This window comes from Somniosus microcephalus, chromosome 1 (genome assembly GCF_052327205.1).
Source record: "Somniosus microcephalus isolate GS21.2 chromosome 1, FLI_Smic_1.0, whole genome shotgun sequence".
Taxonomy (NCBI): domain Eukaryota; kingdom Metazoa; phylum Chordata; class Chondrichthyes; order Squaliformes; family Somniosidae; genus Somniosus; species Somniosus microcephalus.
The window spans coordinates 16,901,052-16,925,447 of record NC_140987.1 but is presented as its reverse complement, the minus strand read 5'-3'; the positions used below and the strand labels follow the sequence as shown (position 1 = coordinate 16,925,447).

The 24,396-nt window shown below is 49.4% G+C and overlaps 1 protein-coding gene across 1 annotated transcript in view; it reads left to right on the top strand.

Moving 5' to 3' along the window:
• Window positions 1–22,076, top strand: part of LOC147123952 (uncharacterized) — a 68,110-nt gene extending 46,034 nt beyond the window's left edge. The window contains exon 5 of the mRNA XM_085970052.1: window positions 21,789–22,076. Coding sequence (XP_085826178.1) covers window positions 21,789–21,804 — 16 coding nt within the window. The 3' untranslated portion in view covers window positions 21,805–22,076. The remainder of the gene's footprint in view (window positions 1–21,788) is intronic.
• The last annotated feature ends 2,320 nt before the right edge of the window (window positions 22,077–24,396 follow it).

Below are 24,396 nucleotides of genomic sequence, written 5' to 3'. Positions count from 1 at the left end.
TGCCTATCCACCGTCAACCCTTTGAGTGCCATTTCCCAATCAATCCTACCCAACTCGCTCCTCAGACCATCGTAGTTTCCTTTATTTAAATTGAGGACCCTTGTTTCTGAGTCAACTACTTCATTCTCCATCTTAATGAAGAATTCGATCATATTATGATCGCTCTGACCCAAGGGGCCTCGTACAACAAGATTGCTAATTAATCCTTTCTCGTTACATGATACCCAGTCTAAAATGGCCTGATCTCTGGTTGGTTCCTCGACATATTGGTCCAGGAAACCATCCCGTAAACACTCCAGGAATTCCTCCTCCACAGCATTGTTACCAATTTGGTTAGCCCAATCTATATGTAGATTAAAGTCAGCCATGATGACTGCTGTGCCCTTATTGCATGCTTCGTTAATTTCCCTTTTAATGCCATCCCCAACCTCCGCCTTACTGTTTGGAGGTCTATATACCACTCCCACTAACGTTTTTTCCCCCTTAGTATTTCTCAATTCTACCCATACAGATTCCACATCATCAGAGCTAATGTCCTTCATTACAATTGTGTTAATCCCTTCTTTAACCAGTAATGCTACCCCACCTCCCTTTCCTTTTTGCCTATCTTTCCTGAATATCGATCCCCGGGCTGGGCTGAGTTAGCTGGGGCTGCAGTCGGGGCTCTCCAGTTGGTCTATGTGAAACTGGGCTAGGGAGAGGAAACAGTGCTGGGGATCCTGCTCCTGCTCGTATCCAGCAACCCCTGCAAGACTTGTAGTCAGTGTGTGTTGGCAGGTGATTCAAACACTGAGCCATCCTAGTCGAGCCAATGACCACACAGTACACATCCAGCAGGGGTTGCTGGATACGAGCAGGAGCAGGATCCCTGGGCAATGTTTCCTCTCCCTATCCCAGTTTCACATAGACCAACTGGAGAGCCCCTACTGCAGGCCCAGCTAACTCAGCCCAGGCCAGGGATCGAAACTGGCCCCTTCCTGGTCTGCACGATTCAGTTCCTCATGGCATGAACTTGCTGAGCTATCGGGGACCTGATTAAATCTCCCAGACCACCTCTATTCGCTGCAGCCTAGTTTAATCTACAAGGTTAACCTCTCAGGGGACACTGGGATTCAAATCCGATTTAGCTGAATTTCATTCCCGTCCTGGATTATTAAAAAACAGATTCCTGTTCACTTTCCAATCTCAGTCTTTTCCCAATGCTTAATGGTTAACACTGACCTCTCACCTTAACACTAGGAGAACGAATAGTACACTCTGGGTATTGGCTGCTGTTAAGATGATGAAAATCATGGCTATCAGTGTTGAAGAGGTTTTGCAGTTCCCTTTAATGACCAAACGATGTCACGAGAGGGCTTTGTAATCTCTCTCTAGAATTTACATTGCATGTGAATGATGCCAACTTCAGAAACACAGATACTGCATCCATGGAAACTGCATCCATAAATACTGCGTCCATGGAGACGACCAATAGATAGTGTAATCATGGATACTGTACCCATAGTTCATGCTTGAATTCTATCCATAGATAGTGTATCAGTGGAGACTTTACTCTTAGATACTATATCCATTGATTCTGCTCCCATAGATATTATATCCTTGGACACTACCTACAACATGCATTTATATAGCTCCTTTAACATAGTAAAACGTCCCAATATGTGTCACTGGAGCATAATCAAGCAGAATAATGAGAAAATATGACAGGTGGCCAAAAGCCCGGTATAAGAGGTAGGATTTAAGGTGTGTCTTAAAGGAGGGAGAAAGGTAGAGGTGGAGAGGTTTAGGGAGGGAATTCCAGAGCTCAGGGCCGAGGCAGCTGAAGACTTAGCCACCAACAGTAGAGCGATAAAATTCAGGAATGCTCAAGAGGCCAGAATTGAAGGTGTGAAGAGATCTCCGAGGTTTGAAGGTCTGGAGAGGTTATAAAGATAGGAAGGGACGAGACCATGGAAGGAATTGAAAACAAGGATGATCATTTTAAAATCGAGGCGTTGCTGTACCGGGAGCCAATGTAGGTCAGCGAGCACAGGGGTGATGGGCGAATGGGACTTGGTGCGAGTTAGGACACAGGGCAGCAAAGTTTTGGATGAGCTCAAGTTTACGGAAGGTGCAAGTTGGGAGGCTAGACAGAAGATAGCCGACCTGAGCGGGAGCGAGAGCGGAGTCGGAGAAAATAAAGAGCGCAGCAGAGGAAGGCCCGAGAGTGCAGGCAGCGGACCTGAGCGGGAGCAACTCAACAAAGGCAGAATTTGAAAGAGTGACGTCAGAATTGAAAAGTGACGTCAGCACAAGTGAAGGAGCTGATTGGTGAGTAGCTGGTAAGTGTTTCTAGTTAAAAGTCTATAAAGTAAATGTATGGCAGGGCAGGGCAGCTCAGTCCCATGGAATGCACATCCTGTGCAATGTGGGAAGCCCCAGACACTTCTCGTGTCCTGGACCATGTGCGCAGGAAGTGTCGCCAGCTACAGCAGCTCGAGCTCCAGGTTTCGGAGCTTGAGCAGCGGCTGGAGTCACTGCACTGGATCTGCGAGGCTGAGAACTTCGTGGATAGCACGTTTCAGGAGGTGGTCACCCAGCAGCTTAGAGTGTGCAGGCAGAGAGGGAATGGGTGACCGCCAGACAGAAGAGGAGGACCAGGCAGGTAGGGCAGGAATCCCCTGAGTGCATCTCGTTCGCTAACCAGTTTTCAGTTCTGAATGATGGTTCCTCTGGGGAGTTATTTTTTTGTTTGTTTTTATGGGACCTGGGTGTCGCTGGCAAGGCCAGTATTTATTGCCCATCCCTAATTGCCCTTGAGAAGGTGGTGGTGAGCCGCCTTCTTGAACTGCTGCAGTCCGTGTGGTGAAGGTATTCCCACAGTGCTGTTAGGGAGGGAGTTCCAGGATTTTGACCCAGTGACGATGAAGGATCGGCGATATACTTCCAAGTCAGGATGATGTGTGACTTGGAGGGGAGCGTGGAGGTGGTGGTGTTTCCATGCGTCTGCTGCCCTTGTCCTTCTAGGTGGAAGAGGTCGCGGGTTTGGGAGGTGCTGCCGAAGAAGCCTTGGCAAGTTGCTGCAATGCATCTTGTAGATGGTACACACTGCAGCCACGGTACGCCGGTGGTGGAGGGAGTGAATGTTTAAGGTGGTAGAGGGGATGCCAATCAAACAGGCTGCTTTGTCCTGGATGGTGTCGAGCTTCTTGAGTGTTGCTGGAGCTGCACTCATCCAGACAAGTCTTCCATCACACTCCTTACTTGTGCCTTATAGAAGGTAGAAAGGCTTTGGAGAGTCAAGAGGTGAGACACTTGCCACAGAATACCCAGCCTCTGACCTGCTCTTGTTGCCACAGTATTTATGTGGCTGGTCCAGTTAAGTTTCTGGTCAGGGCAGCTCAGTCCCGTGGAGCTATGGTAGGGGGTGATGCACAGCCAAATATAGAGGAAAAAACAAGTCAGCCTGGAAGGCAGAGCAAATATGTATTGGCACAAGGGAGTATGGCAAGGCTGGATGGCATTTATTTTAATGCAAGGAGTCTTGCGAGTAAGGCAGATGAATTGAAGGTGTTGATGAACATATGGGAGTATGATATTGTTGCTATCACAGAGACATGGCTGAGGGAGGGGCAGGACTGGCAGCTCAATAATCTGGGGTATAGAATCTTCAGGCGAGACAGATGGGGGTGTAAAAGAGGTGGGGGTGTTGCAATATTAATCAAGGAGTCAATTACTGCTGTAAGGAGGGATGATATCTTAGCAGGTTCCTCTAATGAGGCCATATGGGTAGAACTTAAAAACAAAAAGGGGGCAAGCACTTTGCTGGGAGTGTACTATAGGTCCCCAAACAGTCACGGGGAGATAGAGGAACAGATATGTAGGCAAATCTCAGAGAAGTGTAGAAATAATAGGGTAATAATAGTAGGGGATTTCAACTTCCTCAATATTAACTGGGATAGTCAGATTGTGAAAGGCTTAAAGGGTGTGGAATTCTTAAAGTGCATCCAGGAGAGCTTTTTGAGCCAGCATGTAGAAAGTCCTACAAGAGAGGGGGCGGTACTGGACCTAATTCTAGGGAATGTAGCCGGGCAAGTGGTAGAAGTGTCAGTAGGAGAGCATTTTGGTGACAAGTGACCATAATTCGATGAGAATTAAGGTAGTCATGGAAAAGGACAAGGATGGACCGGAAATAAAGGTTCTAAATTGGGGGAAGGCCAATTTTAATATGATAAGGCAGGATCTGGCCAAAGTGGACTGGGATCAGCTACTTGTAGGAAAATCCACATCAGAGCAGTGGGAGTCTTTCAGAAAGGAAATAGAGAGAGTACAATGCCAACATATTCCTGTAAAGGTCAAGGGTGGGACCAACAAGCCCAGGGAATCCTGGATGTCAAGGGATATACAAAAATGGATTATGAAAAAAAGGGAGGCTTTTGGCAGATACAAAGGACTAAAGACAGAGGAAGCCCTAAAGGAGTATAAAAAGTGCAGGGGTGTACTTAAAAAAGAAATTAGGAGAACGAGGGGGGGCCATGAAATAACACTGGCGAGCACGGTGGCATAGAGGTTAGCACTGTTCCTCACAGCACCAGGGACCCGGGCTCGAATCCGGCCTCGGGCGACTGTCTGTGTGGAGTTTGCACATTCTCCCCGTGTTTGCGTGGGTTTCCTCCGGGTGCTCCGGTTTCCTCCCACAGTCCAAAGATGTGCGGGTTAGGTTGATTGGCTATGATAAATTGACCCTTAGTGTTAGGGGATTAAATACGTGGGGTTAAGGGGATAGGGTGGGATATGTGTTGGTGTAGGGGTTACGGGGATCAGGTGGGATATGTGTCAGTGCAGGTTCGATGGACCGAAATGGCCTCTATCTGCACTGTTGTGATTCTGTGAAACTAATACAGAAACTCAATCTAAAATAAAAGGAAAATCCTAAGGTGATTTATAAGCTGGGGGTGCCCGGCAGTGCCGAGGCTTTTTTGAGGGCATGTTGTTGTTGGAAGAGAGAGAGGGAGTGACTGGGGGGAAGAGAGAGAGGGAAGGAGAGAGAGAGAGAGAGAGGGAAGGAGAGAGAGAGAGAGAGAGAGGGAAGGAGAGAGAGAGAGAGAGGGAAGGAGAGAGAGAGAGAGATGGAAGGAGAGAGAGAGAGAGATGGAAGGAGAGAGAGAGAGGGAAGGGAGAGAGAGAGAGAGAGAGAAGGAGAGAGAGAGACGGAAGGAGAGAGAAAGAGGGAAGGAGAGAGAGAGAGATGGAAGGAGAGAGAGAGAGAGAGGGAGAAGGAGAGAGAGAGAGGGGAGGAGAGAGAGAGAGAGGGAAGGAGAGAGAGGGAAGAAGAGAGAGCGGGAAGGAAAGAGAGGGGGGAAGGAGAGAGAGAGGGGGAAGGAGAGAGAGAGAGGGGGAAGGAGAGAGAGAGAGAGGGAAGGAGAGAGAGACGGGGTGAGAGAGAGAGAGACTGGGGAGAGAGAGACTGGGGGGAGAAGAGAGAGAGAGAGATTGGGGGGAAGAGAGAGAGACTGGGAGTGTGAGAGAGAGAGACAGAGACTGGAAGTGTGAGAGAGAGAGAGAGAGACTGGGAGTGAGAGAGAGAGAGAGAGACTGGGAGTGTGAGAGAGAGAGACAGAGACTGGAAGTGTGAGAGAGAGAGAGAGAGACTGGGAGTGAGAGAGAGAGAGAGAGAGACTGGGAGTGTGAGAGAGAGAGAGAGTCTGGGAGTGTGAGAGAGAGTGGGAGTGTGTGAGAGAGAGAGAGAGACTGGGAGTGTGTGAGAGAGAGAGACTGGGAGTGTGAGAGAGAGAGAGAGACTGGGAGTGTGAGAGAGAGAGAGAGGGAGTGTGAGAGAGAGAGAGAGAGTGGGAGTGTGCGTGAGAGAGAGAGAGAGAGAGTGGGAGTGTGTGTGCGAGAGAGAGAGAGAGAGTGGGAGTGTGTGTGAGAGAGAGAGAGAGAGAGACTGGGAGTGTGTGAGAGAGAGACTGGGAGTGTGAGAGAAAGAGAGAGACTGGAGTGTGAGAGAGAGAGACTGGGAGTGTGAGAGAGAGAGAATGGGAGTGTGAGAGAGAGAGACTGGGAGTGGGAGTGTGAGAGAGAGAGAGAGAGACTGGGAGTGAGAGAGAGTGTGAGAGAGAGAGAGAGACTGGGAGTGTGAGAGAGAGAGAGAGTGTGTGTGAGAGAGAGAGAGAGAGAGAGAGACTGGGAGTGTGTGAGAGAGAGAGAGAGAGTGGGAGTGTGTGTGAGAGAGAGAGAGAGAGACTGGGAGTGATAGAGAGAGAGAGACTGGAAGCGTGAGAGAGAGAGAGAGACTGGGAGTGTGAGAGAGAGAGAGATTGGGAGTGTGAGAGAGAGAGAGATTGGGAGTGTGAGAGAGAGAGATTGGGAGTGTGAGAGAGAGAGAGATTGGGAGTGAGAGAGAGAGAGAGAAAGAGAGACTGGGAGTGTGAGAGAGAGAGAGACTGGGAGTGTGAGAGAGAGAGAGATTGGGAGTGTGAGAGAGAGAGAGATTGGGAGTGTGAGACAGAGAGATTGGGAGTGTGAGAGAGAGAGAGATTGGGAGTGAGAGAGAGAGAGAGAGAAAGAGAGACTGGGAGTGTGAGAGAGAGAGAGATTGGGAGTGTGAGAGAGAGAGAAACTGGGAGTGTGAGAGAGAGAGATTGGGAGTGTGAGAGAGAGAGACTGGGAGTGTGAGAGAGAGAGATTGGGAGTGTGAGAGAGAGAGAGATTGGGAGTGTGAGACAGAGAGATTGGGAGTGTGAGAGAGAGAGAGATTGGGAGTGTGAGAGAGAGAGAGATTGGGAGTGTGAGAGAGAGAGATTGGGAGTGTGAGAGAGAGAGATTGGGAGTGTGAGAGAGAGAGAGAGAGAGAGAGACTGGGAGTATGAGAGAGAGAGAGATTGGGAGTGTGAGAGAGAGAGAGATTGGGAGTGTGAGAGAGAGAGACTGGGAGTGTGAGAGAGAGAGAGATTGGGAGTGTGAGAGAGAGAGACTGGGAGTGTGAGAGAGAGAGATTGGGAGTGTGAGAGAGAGAGAGATTGGGAGTGTGAGAGAGATTGGGAGTGTGAGAGAGAGAGATTGGGAGTGAGAGAGAGAGAGAGAGAGAGACTGGGAGTGAGAGAGAGAGAGAGAGAGATTGGGAGTGTGAGAGAGAGAGATTGGGAGTGTGAGAGAGAGAGAGATTGGGAGTGTGAGAGAGAGAGCGATTGGGAGTGTGAGAGAGAGAGAGAGAGATTGGGAGTGTGAGAGAGAGAGAGATTGGGAGTGTGAGAGAGAGAGATTGGGAGTGTGAGAGAGAGACTGAGTGTGAGAGAGAGAGAGATTGGGAGTGTGAAAGAGAGAGAGACTGGGAGTGTGAGAGAGAGAGATTGGGAGTGTGAGAGAGAGACTGGGAGTGTGAGAGAGAGAGAGATTGGGAGTGTGAGAGAGAGAGAGATTGGGAGTGAGAGAGAGAGAGATTGGGAGTGTGAGAGAGAGAGACTGGGAGTGTGAGAGAGGGAGAGAGATTGGGAGTGTGAGAGAGAGAGATTGGGAGTGTGAGAGAGAGAGAGACTGGGAGTGTGAGAGAGAGAGAGATTGGGAGTGTGTGAGAGAGAGAGATTGGGAGTGTGACAGAGAGAGATTGGGAGTGTGAGAGAGAGAGACTGGGAGTGAGAGAGAGAGATTGGGAGTGTGAGAGAGAGAGAGATTGGGAGTGTGAGAGAGATTGGGAGTGTGAGAGAGAGAGACTGGGAGTGAGAGAGAGAGAGATTGGAGTGAAAGAGAGAGATTGGGAGTGTGAGAGAGAGAGACTGGGAGTGAGAGAGAGAGAGATTATTCCTGATTAGTCCTGGGAGAAGGAGACAGACCATACCTTGGGGCCAAATATGTAACAACATGTCACAACCTGAGGACTGTTTAAAAGTAAGACTGTTTAAAATTAATATTGTTAAAAGTAATATTGTATGTACCCAACAAATGTCAAATCGATTGACACCTACAGAATGTTGGAAAACTGTACCTTTTTGCTATGTAAGCTTTGGCAATATGGTTCTCTGTAAACTTTCATGCCAATAAAGCATTTGAATTGAATTGGAGAGAGAGATTGGGAGTATGAGAGAGAGAGAGATTGGGAGTGTGAGAGAGAGATTGGGAGTGTGAGAGAGAGATTGGGAGTTTGAGAGAGAGAGAGAGATTGGGAGTGTGAGAGAGAGAGATTGGGAGTGTGAGAGAGAGAGATTGGCAGTTTGAGAGAGAGAGAGATAGGGAGTGTGAGAGAGAGAGAGAGATTGGGAGCGTGAGAGAGAGAGATTGGGAGTGTGAGAGAGAGAGATTGGGAGTGTGAGAGAGAGAGATTGGGAGTGAGAGAGAGAGAGAGACTGGGAGTGTGAGAGAGAGAGATTGGGAGTGAGAGAGAGAGAGATTGGGAGTTTGAGAGAGAGAGAGATTGGGAGTGTGAGAGAGAGAGAGAGATTGGGAGCGTGAGAGAGAGAGATTGGGAGTGTGAGAGAGAGAGAGAGATTGGGAGTGTGAGAGAGAGAGATTGGGAGTGTGAGAGAGAGAGATTGGGAGTGAGAGAGAGAGAGAGACTGGGAGTGTGAGAGAGAGAGACTGGGCCGCCACGGCCGCTCACCTGATGGCTTTGGGTCGGGCTTTGGGGCGGGGCTGTTGATGCCGCGGGGAGGCTTTGTGCGCGGCAGCTCCCGGCACGGCCCGCCGAGGCCGGTGACCTGGTGGCTTTGGGTCGGGCTCTGGGGCGGGGCTGTTGACGCCGCGGGGAAGTTTTGTGCGCGGCAGCTCCCGGCACGGCCCGCCACGGCCGGTGACCTGGTGGCTTTGGGTCGGGCTCTGGGGCGGCGCTGCTGACGCCGCGGGGAAGTTTTGTGCGCGGCAGCTCCCGGCACGGCCCGCCGCGGCCGGTGACCTGGTGGCTTTGGGTCGGGCTCTGGGGCGGGGCTGTTGATGCCGCAGGGAAGTTTTGTGCGCGGCGGCTCCCGGCACGGCCCGCAACTCAAGGCCCAGGCATCCCGGGCTGCTAGGCCGTGCCCGGCGTCGGCACAGCCACTCGAATTGGCTGTCAAATTAAGCGAGCCTCCGGGCGAAGGGCAGGGGATCACTTCATTTCCTACTGTTGCTAAATACAATTTAAAACTCAAATAAAGCCCTGGCGCGGCGCCAACTGAATTTCTAGGCCGAGGTCTTTTATATATATAGAAGCTGGAGTGCCCGGCGGTGCCGAGGCTTTTTCGAGGGCATGTTGTTCTTGGAAGAGAGAGAGAGAGAGTGACTGGGGGGGGGGGAGAGAGAGAGAGCGACTGGGGGGAAGAGAGAGAGCGACTGGGGGGAAGAGGGGGGGAAGGGGGGGAAGAGGGGTGGAAGGGGGGAGGGAGGGGGGAGGAGAGGGGGGGAGGGGGAAGGGGGAGGAGGGGGGAGGGGAGGATGGGAGGGGGGAGGAGGGGGGAGGGATGGGAGGGAGGGAGGGATGGGAGGGAGGGAGAGAGGGGGGGAGGGAGGGGAGGGAGGGAGAGAGGGGGGGAGGGAGGGAGGGAGAGAGGGGGGGAGGGAGGGGGGGCAGGGAAGAGGGGGGCAGGGAGAGAGGGGGGTTGCAGGTAGAGGGGGGGAGGGAGAGGGAGGGGAGAGAGGGGGGGAGAGAGAGGGAGGGGGGGAGAGAGAGGGAGGGGAGGGGGAAGGAGAGAGGGAAGTAGGAAGAAACCGGTCAGCCCAGACTAAAGATGGCGCTGTTCGGGCCCACATTGAAGTTCCGCCATGATCAAAGATGGCGTCACGAGGAAATTGCCGTGCCGCCAGGATCAAATATGGCGCCGTGGTGTCGCTGCATTGAACTGCTGCCAGGATGAAAGATGGCCGGGCCCAGTTGCCGGGGTAACCCTCCTCCCCTCCCAACCTCCAGAGCCGGTTGCCGGGTTAACCCTTGAGAGGGGGGGGAGAGGGGATAGGGGGCGGGGGCAGAAAGAAAAAAAAGCTGTCTGCCAGCCTTCAGGGCAGGTGCGGCCAGCCTTGAAGGTGCGTGAAGAAGCCGGCGGCCATTTTCTCATGTCGGTTGGAAGCATGGAAATTTTTTTTTTCTTAATTAAAAACTGCAAAATTTCTTTACTTTTAAAAATTGTAGCTGCAAGGTACAAAATCGGAAATCTTCTAACTTTATATGTTCTTTCCTTAAAAACTTTCGGCTTTTGTATATCTTCTAACTTTATATCTTCTTTCGTGAAAAACTTTCGGTTTTTGTATATCTTCTAACTTTATATCTTCTTTCCTTAAAAAACTTTCGCCTTTTGAAAACCGAAAGTTTTTTAAGGAAAGAAGATATAAAGTTAGAAGGTATAAAAACTGAATTATTTATTCTCTATCTCTTCACTTACATTGCTATAGTTGCTGCAGTCACTCCAGTGCTCGCGAAGACTAAAGTAACTTTTATTTATTCTGTCTTATTAAGCATCAGGCCCCGCCCACACATGCCATAGGATTGGTCAACCATCACCTGATGGGGGAGACCGAAGGGGGGGGGGGTGAGGGGTGGGAGGAGCTTGCCACAAAACAATTGCCTAGGGTCCAGCATGGCTGGCAACAGACGCCCAGGTTTAGAGGCCTACCTGCAAAAACGGTGAAAGGTAGGAAAATTAATGAGATTAGATAAAAGATTTAGAAAGGAATTAACTTTTTTTTAAAACAATTTCTGAAAGTAATTAACTTTTTTCAAAAAGAATTTCTGTTTTAAAAGGAACTTTTTTTTTTAAAGACGCAGAAAGCGGGAAAAAGAAATGAAAAGTTTGGAATCAAGATGGCGGCGACTCACCTCAGTTCAGAACGATAAGGCCCGCCCACACAGGCACCGATTGGTGGACCGTCAGGTCACCGAAACGTAGGATTGGTCAATCGTCCCGTCACTCGACCGTAGGAGGGCCCGGCCGCACGCGCCAGGAACCCGCCGTACGATTGGTCGACCTCGACGTCACTCGATGCTAATGAGCGGATAATGAGCGGAATGTTGAACGTTTTTTGGATACCGCGGGTGCAATTTTTGTCCGGCCGAAATGTAAATACGCCTATGACCGGTCCATAATCGTAAGCTTTCTTTTGATGTGATGCGCGTGTAGGTACGCTCTACAACTTTCGAACGTATAGAGAACGGACAGACAGACAGACAGACAGACAGACAGACAGAAAGACAGACAGAAGAGCTCTTTTATATATATATAGATAGATAGATAGATTAAGGGCAAGAGGATAACTAGGGAAAGAGTAGGGCCCATTAGGGACCAAAGTGGCAATCTGTGTGTGGAGCCGGAAGATGTAGGTGGGGTTTTAAATGAAATTTTTGCCTCTGTGTTCACTATGAAGAAGGACGATGTAGACATAGAAATCGGGCAGGGGGACTGTGATATACGTGAACATATTAGCATCGAGAGGGAGGAGGTACTAGCGGTTTTAGCAGGCTTACAAGTGGATAAATCCCCAGGCCCAGACGAGATGTATCCCAGGCTGCTGTGTGAGGCAAAGGAGGAGATTGCAGGGGCTCTGACACAAATTTTCAGAACCTCTCTGGCCACAGGAGATGTGCCAGAGGACTGGAGAACAGCTAACATAGTACCATTATTCAAGAAGGGTAGTAGGGATAAACCAGGGAATTACAGGCCAGTGTGCCTAACATCAGTGGTAGGGAAATAATTGGAAAAAATTCTGAGGGACAGAATTAGTCTCTACTTGGAGAGGCAAGGATTAATCAAGGATAGTCAGCATGGCTTTGTCAAGGGAAGATCATGTCTGACCAATTTGATTGAATTTTTCGAGGGAGTGACTAGGTGTGTGGATGAGGGTAGTGCAGTGGATGTGGTATACATGGATTTCAGTAAGGCTTTCGATAAAGTCTCGCATAGGAGACTGGTCAAGAAGGTAAGAGCCCATGGGATCCAGGGTGCCTTGGCACATTGGATCCAAAACTGGCTTAGTGGCAGAAGGCAGAGGGTGATGGTCGAAGGTTGTTTTTGTGACTGGAAGCCTGTGTCCAGTGGGGTACCACAGGGATCGGTGTTGGGTCCCTTGCTGTTTGTGGCCTACATTAATGATTTGGATGTGAATGTAAAAGGTATGATCAGTAAGTTCGCAGATGACACGAAAATTGGTGGGGTGGTAAATAGCGAGGAGGGTAACCTCAGTCTGCAGGACGACATAGATGGGTTGGTCAGATGGGCGGAACAGTGGCTAATGGAATTTAACCCTGAAAAGTGTGAGGTGATGCATTTTAGAGGGACTAACAAGGCAAGGGAATACACAATGAATGGTAAGACCCTAGGAAAGACACAGGATCAGAAGGACCTTGGTGTACATGTACATACATCCCGGAAGGCAGCAGAACAGGTGGATAAGGTGGTTAAAAAGGCATATGGGATACTTGCCTTCATTAGCCGAGGCATAGAATATAAGAGCAGGGAGGTTATGATGGAGCTGTACAAAACGCTAGTCAGACCACAGCTGGAATACTGTGTGCAGTTCTGGTCGCCACACTATAGGAAGGATGGGATTGCATTGGAGAGGGTGCAGAGGAGATTCACCAGGATGTTACCTGGGCTGGAGCGCTTCAGCTATGAAGAAAGACTGGACAGGCTGGGGTTGTTTTCCTTGGAGCAGAGAAGGCTGAGGGGGGACCTGATTGAGGTGTACAAAATTATGAGGGGCATAGATAGGGTAGATAGAAAGGAACTTTTTCCCTTAGTAGAGGGGTCAATAACAAGGGGGCATAGATTCAAGGTAAGGGGCATGAGGTTTAGAGGGGATTTGAGGAGCAACTTTTTTACCCAGAGGGTGGTTGGAATCTGGAACTCACTGCCTGAAAGGGTGGTAGAGGCAGGAACCCTCACAACATCCAAGAAGCATTTGGATGAGCACTTTTAATGCCATAGCATACAAGGCTACGGACCAAGTGCTGGAAAATGGGATTAGATTAGACAGGGCTTGATGGCCGGCGTGGACACGATGGGCCGAAGGGCCTCTTTCTGTGCTGTATAACTCTATGACTCTATAAAGTCTCGCATGGCAGACTGGTCATGAAAGTCTACTCTCAATCATCAGCAACGTGATGGAAAGTGTCATCGACAGTACTATCAAGCGGCATTTACTCACCAAAAACCTGCTCACTGATGCCCAGTTTGGGCTCTGCCAAGACCACTCGGTTGTCGGCCTCATTACAGCCTTGGTCCAAACATGGACAAAGGAGCTGAATTCCAGAGGTGAGGCGAGAGTGACTGCCCTTGACATCAAGGCAGCATTTGACCGAGTGTGGCACGAAGGAGCCCCAGGACATCGCTGCAGAAGTTTCTCAGGGCAGTGTCCCAGGCCCAACCATCTTCAGCTGCTTCATCAATGACCTTCCCTTCAACATCAGGTCAGAAATGGAGATGTTCGCTGATGACTGCACAGTGTTCAGTGCCATTCACAACTCCTCAGATAATGAAGCAGCCCATGCCCACATGCAACAAGACCTGGACGACGTTCAGGCTTGGGCTGATAAGTGGCAGGTAACATTTGCACCACAGAAGTGCCAGGCAATGACTATCTCCAATAAGCGAGAGTCTAAACACTGCCCCTTGACATTCAATGGCATTACCATCGCTCAATCCCCTACCATCAACATCCTGGGGGTCACCATTGCCCAGAAGTTTAACTGGACCAGCCACATAAATACTGTGGCAACAAGAGCAGGTTAGAGGCTGGGTATTCTGTGGCAAGTGTCTCACCTCCTGACTCCCCAAAGCCTTTCTACCATCAACAAGGCACAAGTCAAGGGTGTAATGGAATACTCTCCACTTGCCTGGATGAGTGCAGCTCCAACAACACTCAAGAAGCTCGACACCATCCAGGACAAAGCAGCCTGCTTGATTGGCACCCTATCTACCACCTTATACATTCACACCCACCACCACCGACATACCATGGCTGCAGTGTGTACCACTGACAAGATGCACTGCAGCAACTTGCCAAGGCTTCTTCGGCAGGACCTCCCAAACCCGTAACCTCTTCCACCTAGAAGGACAAGGGCAGCAGACGTATGGAAACACCACCACCTCCAAGTTCCCCTCCAAGCCACACACCATTCTGACTTAGAAGTATATCGCCGATCCTTCATCATCGCTGGGTCAAAATCCTGGAACTCCCTCCCTAACAGCACTGTGGGAGTACCTTCACCACACGGGCTGCAGCGGTTCACGAAGGCAGCTCACCACCACCTTCTCAAGGGCAATTAGGGATGGGCAATAAATGCTGGCCTTGCCAGCGACGCCCACATCACATAAACGAATAAAAAACAAGCCCATGGGATCCAAGGTAAAGTGGCAAGTTGGATCCAAAATTGGCTCAGAGACAGGGAACAACAGGTAATGGTCGAAGGGTGTTTTTGTGACTGGAAGGCTGTTTCCAGTGGGGTTCCGTAGGGCTCAGTACTGGGTCCTTTGCGTTTTGTGGTATATATCATTGATTTGGACTTGAATGTAGGAAGCATGATTAAGAAGTTTGCAGTTGAAGCAAAAATTGGCCGTGTGGTTGATAATGAAGAAGAAAGCTGTAGACTGCAGGAAGATATCAATGGACTGGTCAGGTGGGCAGAACAGTGGCAAATGGAATTCAATCCGGAGAAGTGTGAGGGAATGCATTTGGGGAGGGCTAACAAGGCATGGGAATACACTATAAATTGTAGGACACTGTGAAGTGCAGAAGATCAGAGGGACCTTGAGTGCATGTCCACAGATTCCTGAAGGTAGCAGGACAGGTAGATAAGGTAGTGAGAAGGCATACGGGATACTTGCCTTTATTAGCCGAGGCATAGAATATAAGAGCAGGGAGGGTTATGCTTGAACTGTATAAAACACTAGTTAGGTCTCAGCTAGAATACTGCATGCAGTTCTGGTCACCACATTACAGGAAGGATGTGATTGCACTAGAGAGGGTACAGAGGAGATTTACGAGGATGTTGCCTGGGCTGTGGAATTTTAGCTATGAGGAAAGATTGGATAGGCTGGGGTTGTTTTCTTTGGAACAGACGAGGCTGAGGGGAGACCTAATTGAGATGTATAAAATTATGAGGAGCCTAGATCGAGTGGATAGGAAGGACATATTTCCCTTAGCAGAGGGGTCGATAACCAGGGGGCATAGATTTAAAGTAATTGGTCAGAGGTTTCGAGGGGATTTCAGGAGAACTTTTTTCACCCAGAGGGTGGTGGGGGTCTGGAACTCACTGCCTGAAAGGGTGGTAGAGGCAGAAACCCTCATTACATTTAAAAAGTACTTGGATGTGCACTTGAAGTGCCGTAACCTACAAGGCTATGGACCAAGTGTTGGAAAGTGGGATTAGGCTGGATCGCTCTTTGTTGGCCGGCACAGACAAGATGGGCCGAATGGCCTCCTTCTGTGCTGTAAATGTCTATGGTTCTATGAGACCATTGGGGTCGTTGAGTCTAGAGGTAACCAAGGCATGGTGGAGGGTTTCAGCAGCAGATGAGCTGAGTCAGGGCCAGAGAGGAATGATGTTAAGGAGGTGAAAGTAGACAGTCTTGGTGATGGAGAGGATATGGGGTCAGAATCACAGCTCGGGTCAAATAGGATACCAAGATTGGAATGGTGTGGTCCAGCCTTAGAAATTGCCCAGAGTGAGGGATCGAGTTGTTTGTTCAGGAACAAAGTTTGTGGCGGTGTTTGGAGCACAAATCTTCAGGATGTTGTCGGATCCCCTAGCCTTTGCTGTATCCAATGTGCTCAGCCATTTCTTGATATCACGTGGAGTAAATCGAATTGGCTGAATACGAACATACGAATTAGGAGCAGGAGTAGGCCACTCGGCCTTTCGAGCCTGCTCCGCCATTCAGTAAGATTATGGCTGATCCGATTACTCCACATTCCTGCCTACCCCCGATAACTTTTCACCCCCTTACTTACCAAGAATCTATCCACCTCTGCCTTAAAAATATTCAAAGACTCTGCTTCCACCGCCCTCTGAGGAAGAGACTTCCAAAGACTCACGACCCTGTGTGAGAAAAAATTTCTCCTCATCTCTGTCTTAAATGGGCGACCCCTTAATTTTAAACAGTGACCCCTAGTTCTAGATTCTACCACAAGAGGAAACATCCTCTCCACATCCACCCTGTCACGGTCCCCCAGGATTTTATATGTTTCAATCAAGTCACCTCTTACTCTTCTAAACTCCAACGGATACAAGCCTACCCTGTCCAACCTTTCCTCATAAGGCAACCCGCCCATTCCAGTTATCAGTCTAGTAAACCTTCTCTGAACAGCTTCCAGCACATTTACATCCTTCCTTAAATAAGGAGACCAATACTGTACACAGTATTCCAGATGTGGTCTCACCAATGCCCTGTATAACTGAAGCATCACCTCCCTTCTTTTGTATTCAATTCCCCTCGCAATAAACTATAACATTCTATTAGCTTTCCTAATTACATGCTGTACCTGCATAGTAACCTTTTGCTATTCATGCACTAGGACACACAGATTCCTCAGCATCTCAGAGCTCTGCAATCTCTCACCATTTAGATAATATGCTTTTTTATTCTTCCTGCCAAAATGGACAATTTCACATTTTCCCACATTATACTCCATTTGCCAGATCTTTGCCCACTCACTTAACCTATCTATGTTCCTTTGTAGCCTCCTTATGTCCTCTTCACAATTTACTTTCCTACCTATCTTTGTGCCTTCAGCAAATTTAGCAATCATACCTTCGGTCCCTTCATCCAAGTCATTTATATAAATTGTAAAAAGTTGAGGCCCCAGCACTTTGCTGGGAGTGTACTATAGGCCCCCAAACAGTCAGGGGGAGATAGAGGAACAGATATGTAGGCAAATCTCTGAGAAGTGCGAAAATAATAGGGTAATAATAGTGGGGGATTTCAACTTCCCCAATATAAATTGGGACAGTCAGAGTGTGAAAGGCTTAGAGGGTGCAGAATTCTTAAAGTGCATCCAGGAGAGCTTTTTGAGCCAACATGTAGAAAGTCCTACAAGAGAGGGGGCGGTACTGGACCTAATTCTGGGGAATGTAGCCGGGCAAGTGGTGGAAGTGTCAGTAGGAGAGCATTTTGGCGACAGTGACCATAATTCGGTGAGATTTAAGGTGGTCATGGAAAAAGACAAAGACGGCCCGGAAATAAGGGTTCTAAATTGGGGGAAGGCCGATTTTAATATGATAAGGCAGGATCTGGCCAAAGTGGACTGGGAGCAGCTGCTTATAGGAAAATCCACATCAAAACAGTGGGAGACTTTCAGAAGGGAAATAGAGAGAGTACAACGCCAACATGTTCCTGTAAAGGTCAAGGGTGGGACCAACAAGCAAAGGGAACCTTGGATGACAAGGGATATACAAAAATGCATTAGAAATAAGAGGGGGGCTTTTGGCAGTTACAAAAGACTAAAGACAGAAGAAGCCCTAGAGGAGTATAAAAAGTGCAGGAGCATACTTAAAAAAGAAATTAGGAGGGCGAGGAGGGGCCATGAAATAACACTGGCGAGCAAAATAAAGGAAAATCCTAAGATGTTTTATAAGTATATTAAGGGCAAGAGGATAACCAGGGAAAGGGTAGGGCCCATTAGGGACCAAAGTGGCAATCTGTGTGTAGAGCCAGAGGATGTAGGCGGGGTTTTAAATGAATTTTTTGCATCTGTGTTCACTATGGAGAAAGACGATGCAGACATAGAAATCGGGCAAGGGGACTGTGACATACTTGAACATATTAGCATCGAGAGGGAGGAGGTGCTAGCGGTTTTAGCGGGCCAAAAAGTGGATAAATCCCCAGGCCCGGACGAGATGTATCCCAGGCTGCTGTGGGAGGCAAGGGAGGAGATTGCAGGGGCTCTGACACTAATTTTCAGAACCTCTCTGGCCACAGGGGATGTACCAGAGGACTGGAGAACAGCTAACGTAGTACCATTATTCAAGAAGGGTAGCAGGGATAAACCAGGGAATTACAGGCCAGTGAGTCTAACATCTGTGGTGGGGAAATTATTGGAAAAAATTCTGAGGGACAAAATTAATCTCCACTTGGAGAGGCAAGGATTAATCGGGGACAGTCAGCATGGCTTTGTTAAGGGTAAATCATGTCTAACAAATCTGATCGAATTTTTCGAGGGGGTGACTAGTGGGGTGGATGAGGGAAATGCTGTGGATGTGGTGTACATGGACTTCAGTAAAGCTTTTGACAAAGTCCCGCATAGGAGACTGGTCAAGAAGGTAAGAGCCCATGGGATCCAGGGTGCCTTGGCGCGTTGGATCCTAAACTGGCTGAGTGGCAGGAGGCAGAGGGTGATGGTCGAAGGTTGCTTTTGTGACTGGAAGCCTGTGTCCAGTGGGGTACCTCAGGGATCGGTGCTGGGTCCCTTATTGTTTGTGATCTACATAAATGATTTGGATGAAAATGTAAAAGGTATGATCAGTAAGTTCGCAGATGACACGAAAATTGGTGGGGTGGTAAATTGCGAGGAGGAAAGCCTCCGGCTACAGGACGATATAAACGGGTTGGTCAGATGGGCGGAAAAGTGGCAAATGAAATTTAACCCTGAAAAGTGCGAGGTGATGCATTTTGGACGGACAAATAAGGCAAGGGAATACACAATGAGTGGTAGGACCCTAGGAAGTACAGAGGGTCAGAGGGACCTTGGTGTACATGTACATAGATCCCTGAAGGCAGCGGAGCAGGTAGATAAGGTGGTTAAAAAGGCATATGGGATACTTGCCTTCATTAGCCGAGGCATAGAATATAAGAGCAGGGAGGTTATGATGGAGCTGTACAAAACGCTGGTGAGGCCACAGCTGGAGTACTGTGTGCAGTTCTGGTCGCCTCACTATAGGAAGGATGTGATTGCTTTGGAGAGGGTGCAGAGAAGATTCACCAGGATGTTACCTGGGATGGAGCGCCTCAGCTATGAAGAGAGACTGGACAGGCTGGAGTTGTTTTCCTTGGAGCAGAGAAGGCTGAGGGGGGACCTGATTGAGGTGTACAAAATAATGAGGGTCATAGATAGGGTAGATAAAGAGGAACTTTTCCCCTTAGTGGGGGGGTCAATAACAAGGGGGCATAGATTCAGGGTAAGGGGCAGGAGATTTAGAGGGGATTTGAGGAGGAACTTTTTCACCCAGAGGGTGGTTGGAATGTGGAACTCAATGCCTGAAAGGGTGGTGGAGGCAGGAACCCTCACAACATTCAAGAAGCATTTGGATGAGCACTTGAAATGCCATTGCATACAAGGCTATGGACCAAATGCTGGAAAATGGGATTAGACTGGACAGGGATGGATGGGCGGCGCAGACACGATGGGCCGAAGGGCCTCTTTCTGTGCTGTAAAACTCTATGACTCTATGACTCTATGACACTGATCCCTGTGGCACACCACTCGTTACATCTTGCCAATCAGAAAATGACCCATTTATGCCTACTCTCTGTTTCCTGTTAGCTAGCCAATCTTTTATCCATGCCAATATGTTACCCCCTACACCGAGCTTTTATTTTCCGCAATAACCTTTGATGTGGCACCTTATCAAATGCCTTCTGGAAATCTAAGTACAGTACATCCACCGGTTCCCCTTTATCCACAGCACATGTTTTATTCCAATAAATTGGTTAAACATGATTTCCCTTTCACAAAACCATGTTGACTCTGCCTGATTACTTTGAACTTTTCTAAGTGCGCTGCTATAATGTCTTTAATAATTGCTTTTAACATCTTCCCTAGGACTGATGTTAAGCTAACTGGCCTGTAGTTTCCTGCTTTCTGTCTCCCTCCCTTTTTGAATAAAGGAGTTACATTCGCTATTTTCCAATCTAATGGCACCTTCCCTGAATCTAGGGAATTTTGGAAAATTAAAACCAACGCATCAAATGTTTCACTAGCCACTTCTTTTAAGACCCTAGGATGAAGTCCATCAGGACCTGGGACTTGTCAGCCTGCAGCTCCAACAATTTACTCAGTACCACTTTCGTGGTGATTATAATTTTCTTGAGTGCCTCCCTCTCTTCCATTTCCTGACTTACAGCTATTTCTGGGATGATAGGAGATATCGGCCTAGAAATTCAGTATAGCCATGTTTGGGGCGCTACAGCCGGGCGGCCGCTAAAGTTTGCGCCCGGTGCAACTTCGCGCCACCTTCGCCGATATTCAGTGGCATCGCCCCAAGAGGTTGCTGCTGCGCTAAAGCAGGCGATGCACGACTATCATTAGGCGCTAAGCCGGCGATCCGGGGCGCTTACACCGAGGACGGGCGCAGCGCAGGTGCGGCGAGTTGCTCGATGAAGGCAGACACGCTGGCGCCGGTCAGCTCTTAAAGGGGAAGGGTCGACTTGTTTGGCTGCCAAGTCCTGCACACTGCAGCCCTGAAGCAAGGCCTGACCATTGCTGGTTCATCAGTTCTACGCCCTCAACCATGGGGAAGCCCACTATTCTTCCAAAGCCGATTGCACGCTCTTGCTGCTTGTCCAGGGTCATGGGGAAGGAGATGTACTGACGTCTCCTTCTGAAAAGGGCATTGTTCACCTGGCGGATGCAGCAATGTACCGCGAACTGGGAGATGTTGGCAATGTCCCCAGTAGCGGATTGGAAGGAGCCAGTGGCATCGAAGTTGAGAGCCACCGTCACCTTCACTGCCACTGACAGAGACGTCCTGCTCCTCAGCTGTGGCTGCAGATCTCTGTGAAGCAGGTGGCAGATCTCAGTGACCACCTCCCTTCTGAATCGCATCCTCCGAACACACTGCTCCTCAGACATGTTCAGATATGAGAACTGCTGGCAGTATACCCTGGGTGGGTAAGGCCTCCTGTGCTGACGCCTGTTGACCAATCTCCGTCTGGCCATGACTGGCACTCTCTCACGGCGTCTCTGATCCCTTTGAATGCAATGCAGAAAGCCAACGTTTCCACCCATTGCAGCCCCCATTATATGTGGCGACTCAAGGCTATGGCACTGAAAGTGAAATCCAAGTGCAAAGCTCTGGCCTGAAGCCACAAGTACCTGTACAAGTGCTCAGTCAAAGCAGAAAGCTCTCTGCCTTTGCCTCTCTCCAAATATCCGTCTCTCACACAGAGGGATTGGCACAAAATGGCTGCCACTTATACTGCAGGAGGAGTCCCCTTTAAATAGCGCCCCCCGCACCCCGCAGCGACTGGGAACCATTCCCCTCTACCAGTCGCTGGGGGCGCCAGGCGCAAAGAAGGGCGGCGCCACTGAATTTCCGTTTCGGGGCGCACAAAGGGCGTTGCACGATGAAATGACGTCAGGATCTGCGCGCGCAGCTGAGCGCGCGCAAAGGCTTTGCGCCGCCGCTAAATCTTTACTGAAGTTGGGGAGAGGCGCAGATCGCGCTGCGCCCGGCCGCTAGCCGCCTAGCGCCCCACATCTCCTCCTCCTAAGGCGCTAGCGGCTGGCGCAAACAACTGACTTTCTAGGCCATCGGCTTCAGTGGGACAGTAACACACAACATTTTCAGGTTATTGGGTGTCTATTGTGTGTTCAATTCCATCGGGTGGGAGGTGAGTGTTGGAAAACCAGCACATACTCGATGGGATCAGTGCGAGGTCAGACCTGATTTCATGGCCATGACTCAACAACAGAAACAACAGCAACACTGCACTGCAGCGTCAGCCTAGATTCTGTGCTCAAGTCTCCGGAGTGGGACTTAAACCCATGACCTTAACACTGATAGTGACAATCAAATCTATTTTTAAATGTGCGGGGAATCCTATTTAAACAGCCGCTGGTTGTATATGGAGGTGCTGAAAGTGCTCTTATTTTATCGTTCACACGGCTCATTTTAATTGGTCTTGTTTTGTCCATAGGAAGGAGCAGGACTGATCCATCCCAGGAGGCTGAGAAACCGAATGTACAAACCGCAATATCAACCTGTTCCGCTCTCCCCGCACTGAATCTCATCCAGCCATTCAAGCTGTACTTGCTATAGTGATCCTTCGCTGAGTGATCCTGGACCGGAGCGCAAAATTCTTCCTGTTCATCAGCTATTTGGCACGGCTCTGCATCACACTGTCATTTCGAATGGAATCCGCATAGGATCATCCCCAATATAATTCAGTACAAACACACAGGGCTAGAAATTCGGGCACATCCATTGCCGGGCGGGGGGGGGGGGCGGCGGGTGGGGGCCTTCAGTTCGCTGCTCTGCACCTGGATGATGAGGCCTGAGGCTCCCCTCGGGCATCATTATAATGGAACAGGCGAGGCGCAAACAGCAGCCGGCGAGGAGGCGACCAAGATGGGACTGCTGCTCGCCTCACAACGACCATCAGGTAAGTGAAGCTCGGGGGAAGGTATCGGAGTGGAGGCCTGGGGTCAAGATTGGAGGCTAGGGAGTGAACATCGGAAGTTTTGAGGGGGGGAAATAGGCGGATAGGAAAAAAACTGTGCCTTGGCAGGGTGTCGGCAGTGGGGCGAATCAGGGTTCGGAATCGGAGCGGTGGCGGTGGTGGGCATTGGGATCAGGGTGTCGGGAGCGGGGCGATCAAGGGGGGTTGGGAGTGGTTGTGATTGGGGGCATCGGGCGTGGAGGCGATCGAGGTGTTTGGGAGCTGGGGCCAAGCTTTCGTTAAATGTGGGGTCGGGAGGAGCCCCCCTGATCCTCCAGGCTCCACATTCCACTAAGTAGATTTCAGAACTTACCTTGTAGGACGCAGGTGGTCCCAAGGTCGGTTTTACTGAGTGTCAGCACTGGCTGCCTCGGGCGAAGCCAGTCTTGCAGTGGGGCCACAAACAGGCGTTCAGCCCCTTATTTCCCTACCAACAGTGCCAGCTGTGGCTCAGTGGGTAGCACACTCACCTCTGAGTCAGAATGGTTGTGGGTTCATAGTCCCACTCCAGGGACTTGAGCACATAAAGCTAGGCTGACACTCCCAGTGCAGTGCTGAGGGAGTGTTGCACTGTCAGAGGTGCCATCTTTCGGATGAGACGTTAAACCGAGGCCCCGTCTGCCCTCTCAGGTGGATGTAAAAGATCCCGTGGCACTATTTCGAAGAAAAGAGTTATCCCCGGTGTCCTGGCCAATATTTATCCCTCAACCAACATAACGAAAACAGATTATCTGGTCATTATCACATTGCTGTTTGTGGGAGCTTGCTATGCAAATTGGCTGCCGCGTTTACCGCATTACAACAGTGACTCCATTACAAATAGTACTTTTTGGCTGTAAAGCGCTTTGATACGTCCAGTGGTCGTCAAAGGCGCTATAGAAATGCAAGTCTTTCTTTCTTTCTACGTGAAGGGCTTAACACCTGTTTTACCCTTCACCAAATATGGTGGGTGACGCACCTCTGGCCAGAAATGTGAATCACCTTCCTACCTGCCATATTGGGGGCTTAGTATGCTGGTTATTGCTCGAAAAACGGGCACTGCGCGGATCAATTCACAGGTCACAGGCTTTATCTATGTTGTGAATAGAAGGCGAGGTCAAGGAGCAGAGGTGACTGTGAATAAGATAGTTTTGAAACTCCAGTTAGTCCAACTCATCGGCTGTGACGGGAGATTCTGCTGGAGGTCAGCCAGCTCTCAATAGCTGATCTCAGAGTGAACCTGTGCTTTTACTGTCAGTGTATCAAAGTTACATGATGGAGCTGCAATGATTGTGAACAGTGCTCTAAATAAACAATTCTGTGTGTATGAACATTGGCTACTCCTTAGCATCGACTGGCACTACATTTTAAACTGTTTCTTCCAATTATCATATTCCCTTTCAAAATATAGACTGGGATAGTAACAGTGCAAATGGCAAAGAGGGGGAGGAATGCATGAAATATGCAAAAGAGAACCTTCCAGCCCAACAAGGAAGGTAGTGGCGCTGGAATTAGTTCTGGGGAATAAAGTGGAGCATGTTTCAGTGGGGGAGCATTTGGGGAACAGTGATCATAATATCAACAGGTTTAGAGTAGTTAGGGAAAATGACAAAGAACATTCAGGTGTGGAAAGGTTGGGTGATTGGGCAGATGCATGGCAGATGCAGTATAATGTGGATAAATGCAAGGTTATCCACTTTGGTGGCAAAAACAGGAAGGCAGATTATTATCTGAATGGCAATAGATTGGGAAAAGGGGAAGTGGAACGAGACCTGGGTGTCCTTATGCACCAGTCGCTGAAGGTAAGCATGCAGGTGCAGCAGGTGGAAAAGAAGGCAAATGGTATGTTGGCCTTCATAGCGTGAGGATTCGAGTACAGGAGCAAGGATGACTTGCTGCAGTTGTACAGGGCCTTGGTGAGACCACACCTTGGGTATTGTGTGCAGTTTTGGTTGCCTTATCTGAGGAAGGATGTTCTTGCCATGGAGGGAGTGTAGCAAAGATTCACCAGACTGATACCTGGGATGGCAGGAATGACGTATGAAGAGTGATTGGGTCGATTGGGCTTGTATTCGCTAGAGTTTAGAAGAATGAGAGGGGGTCTCAT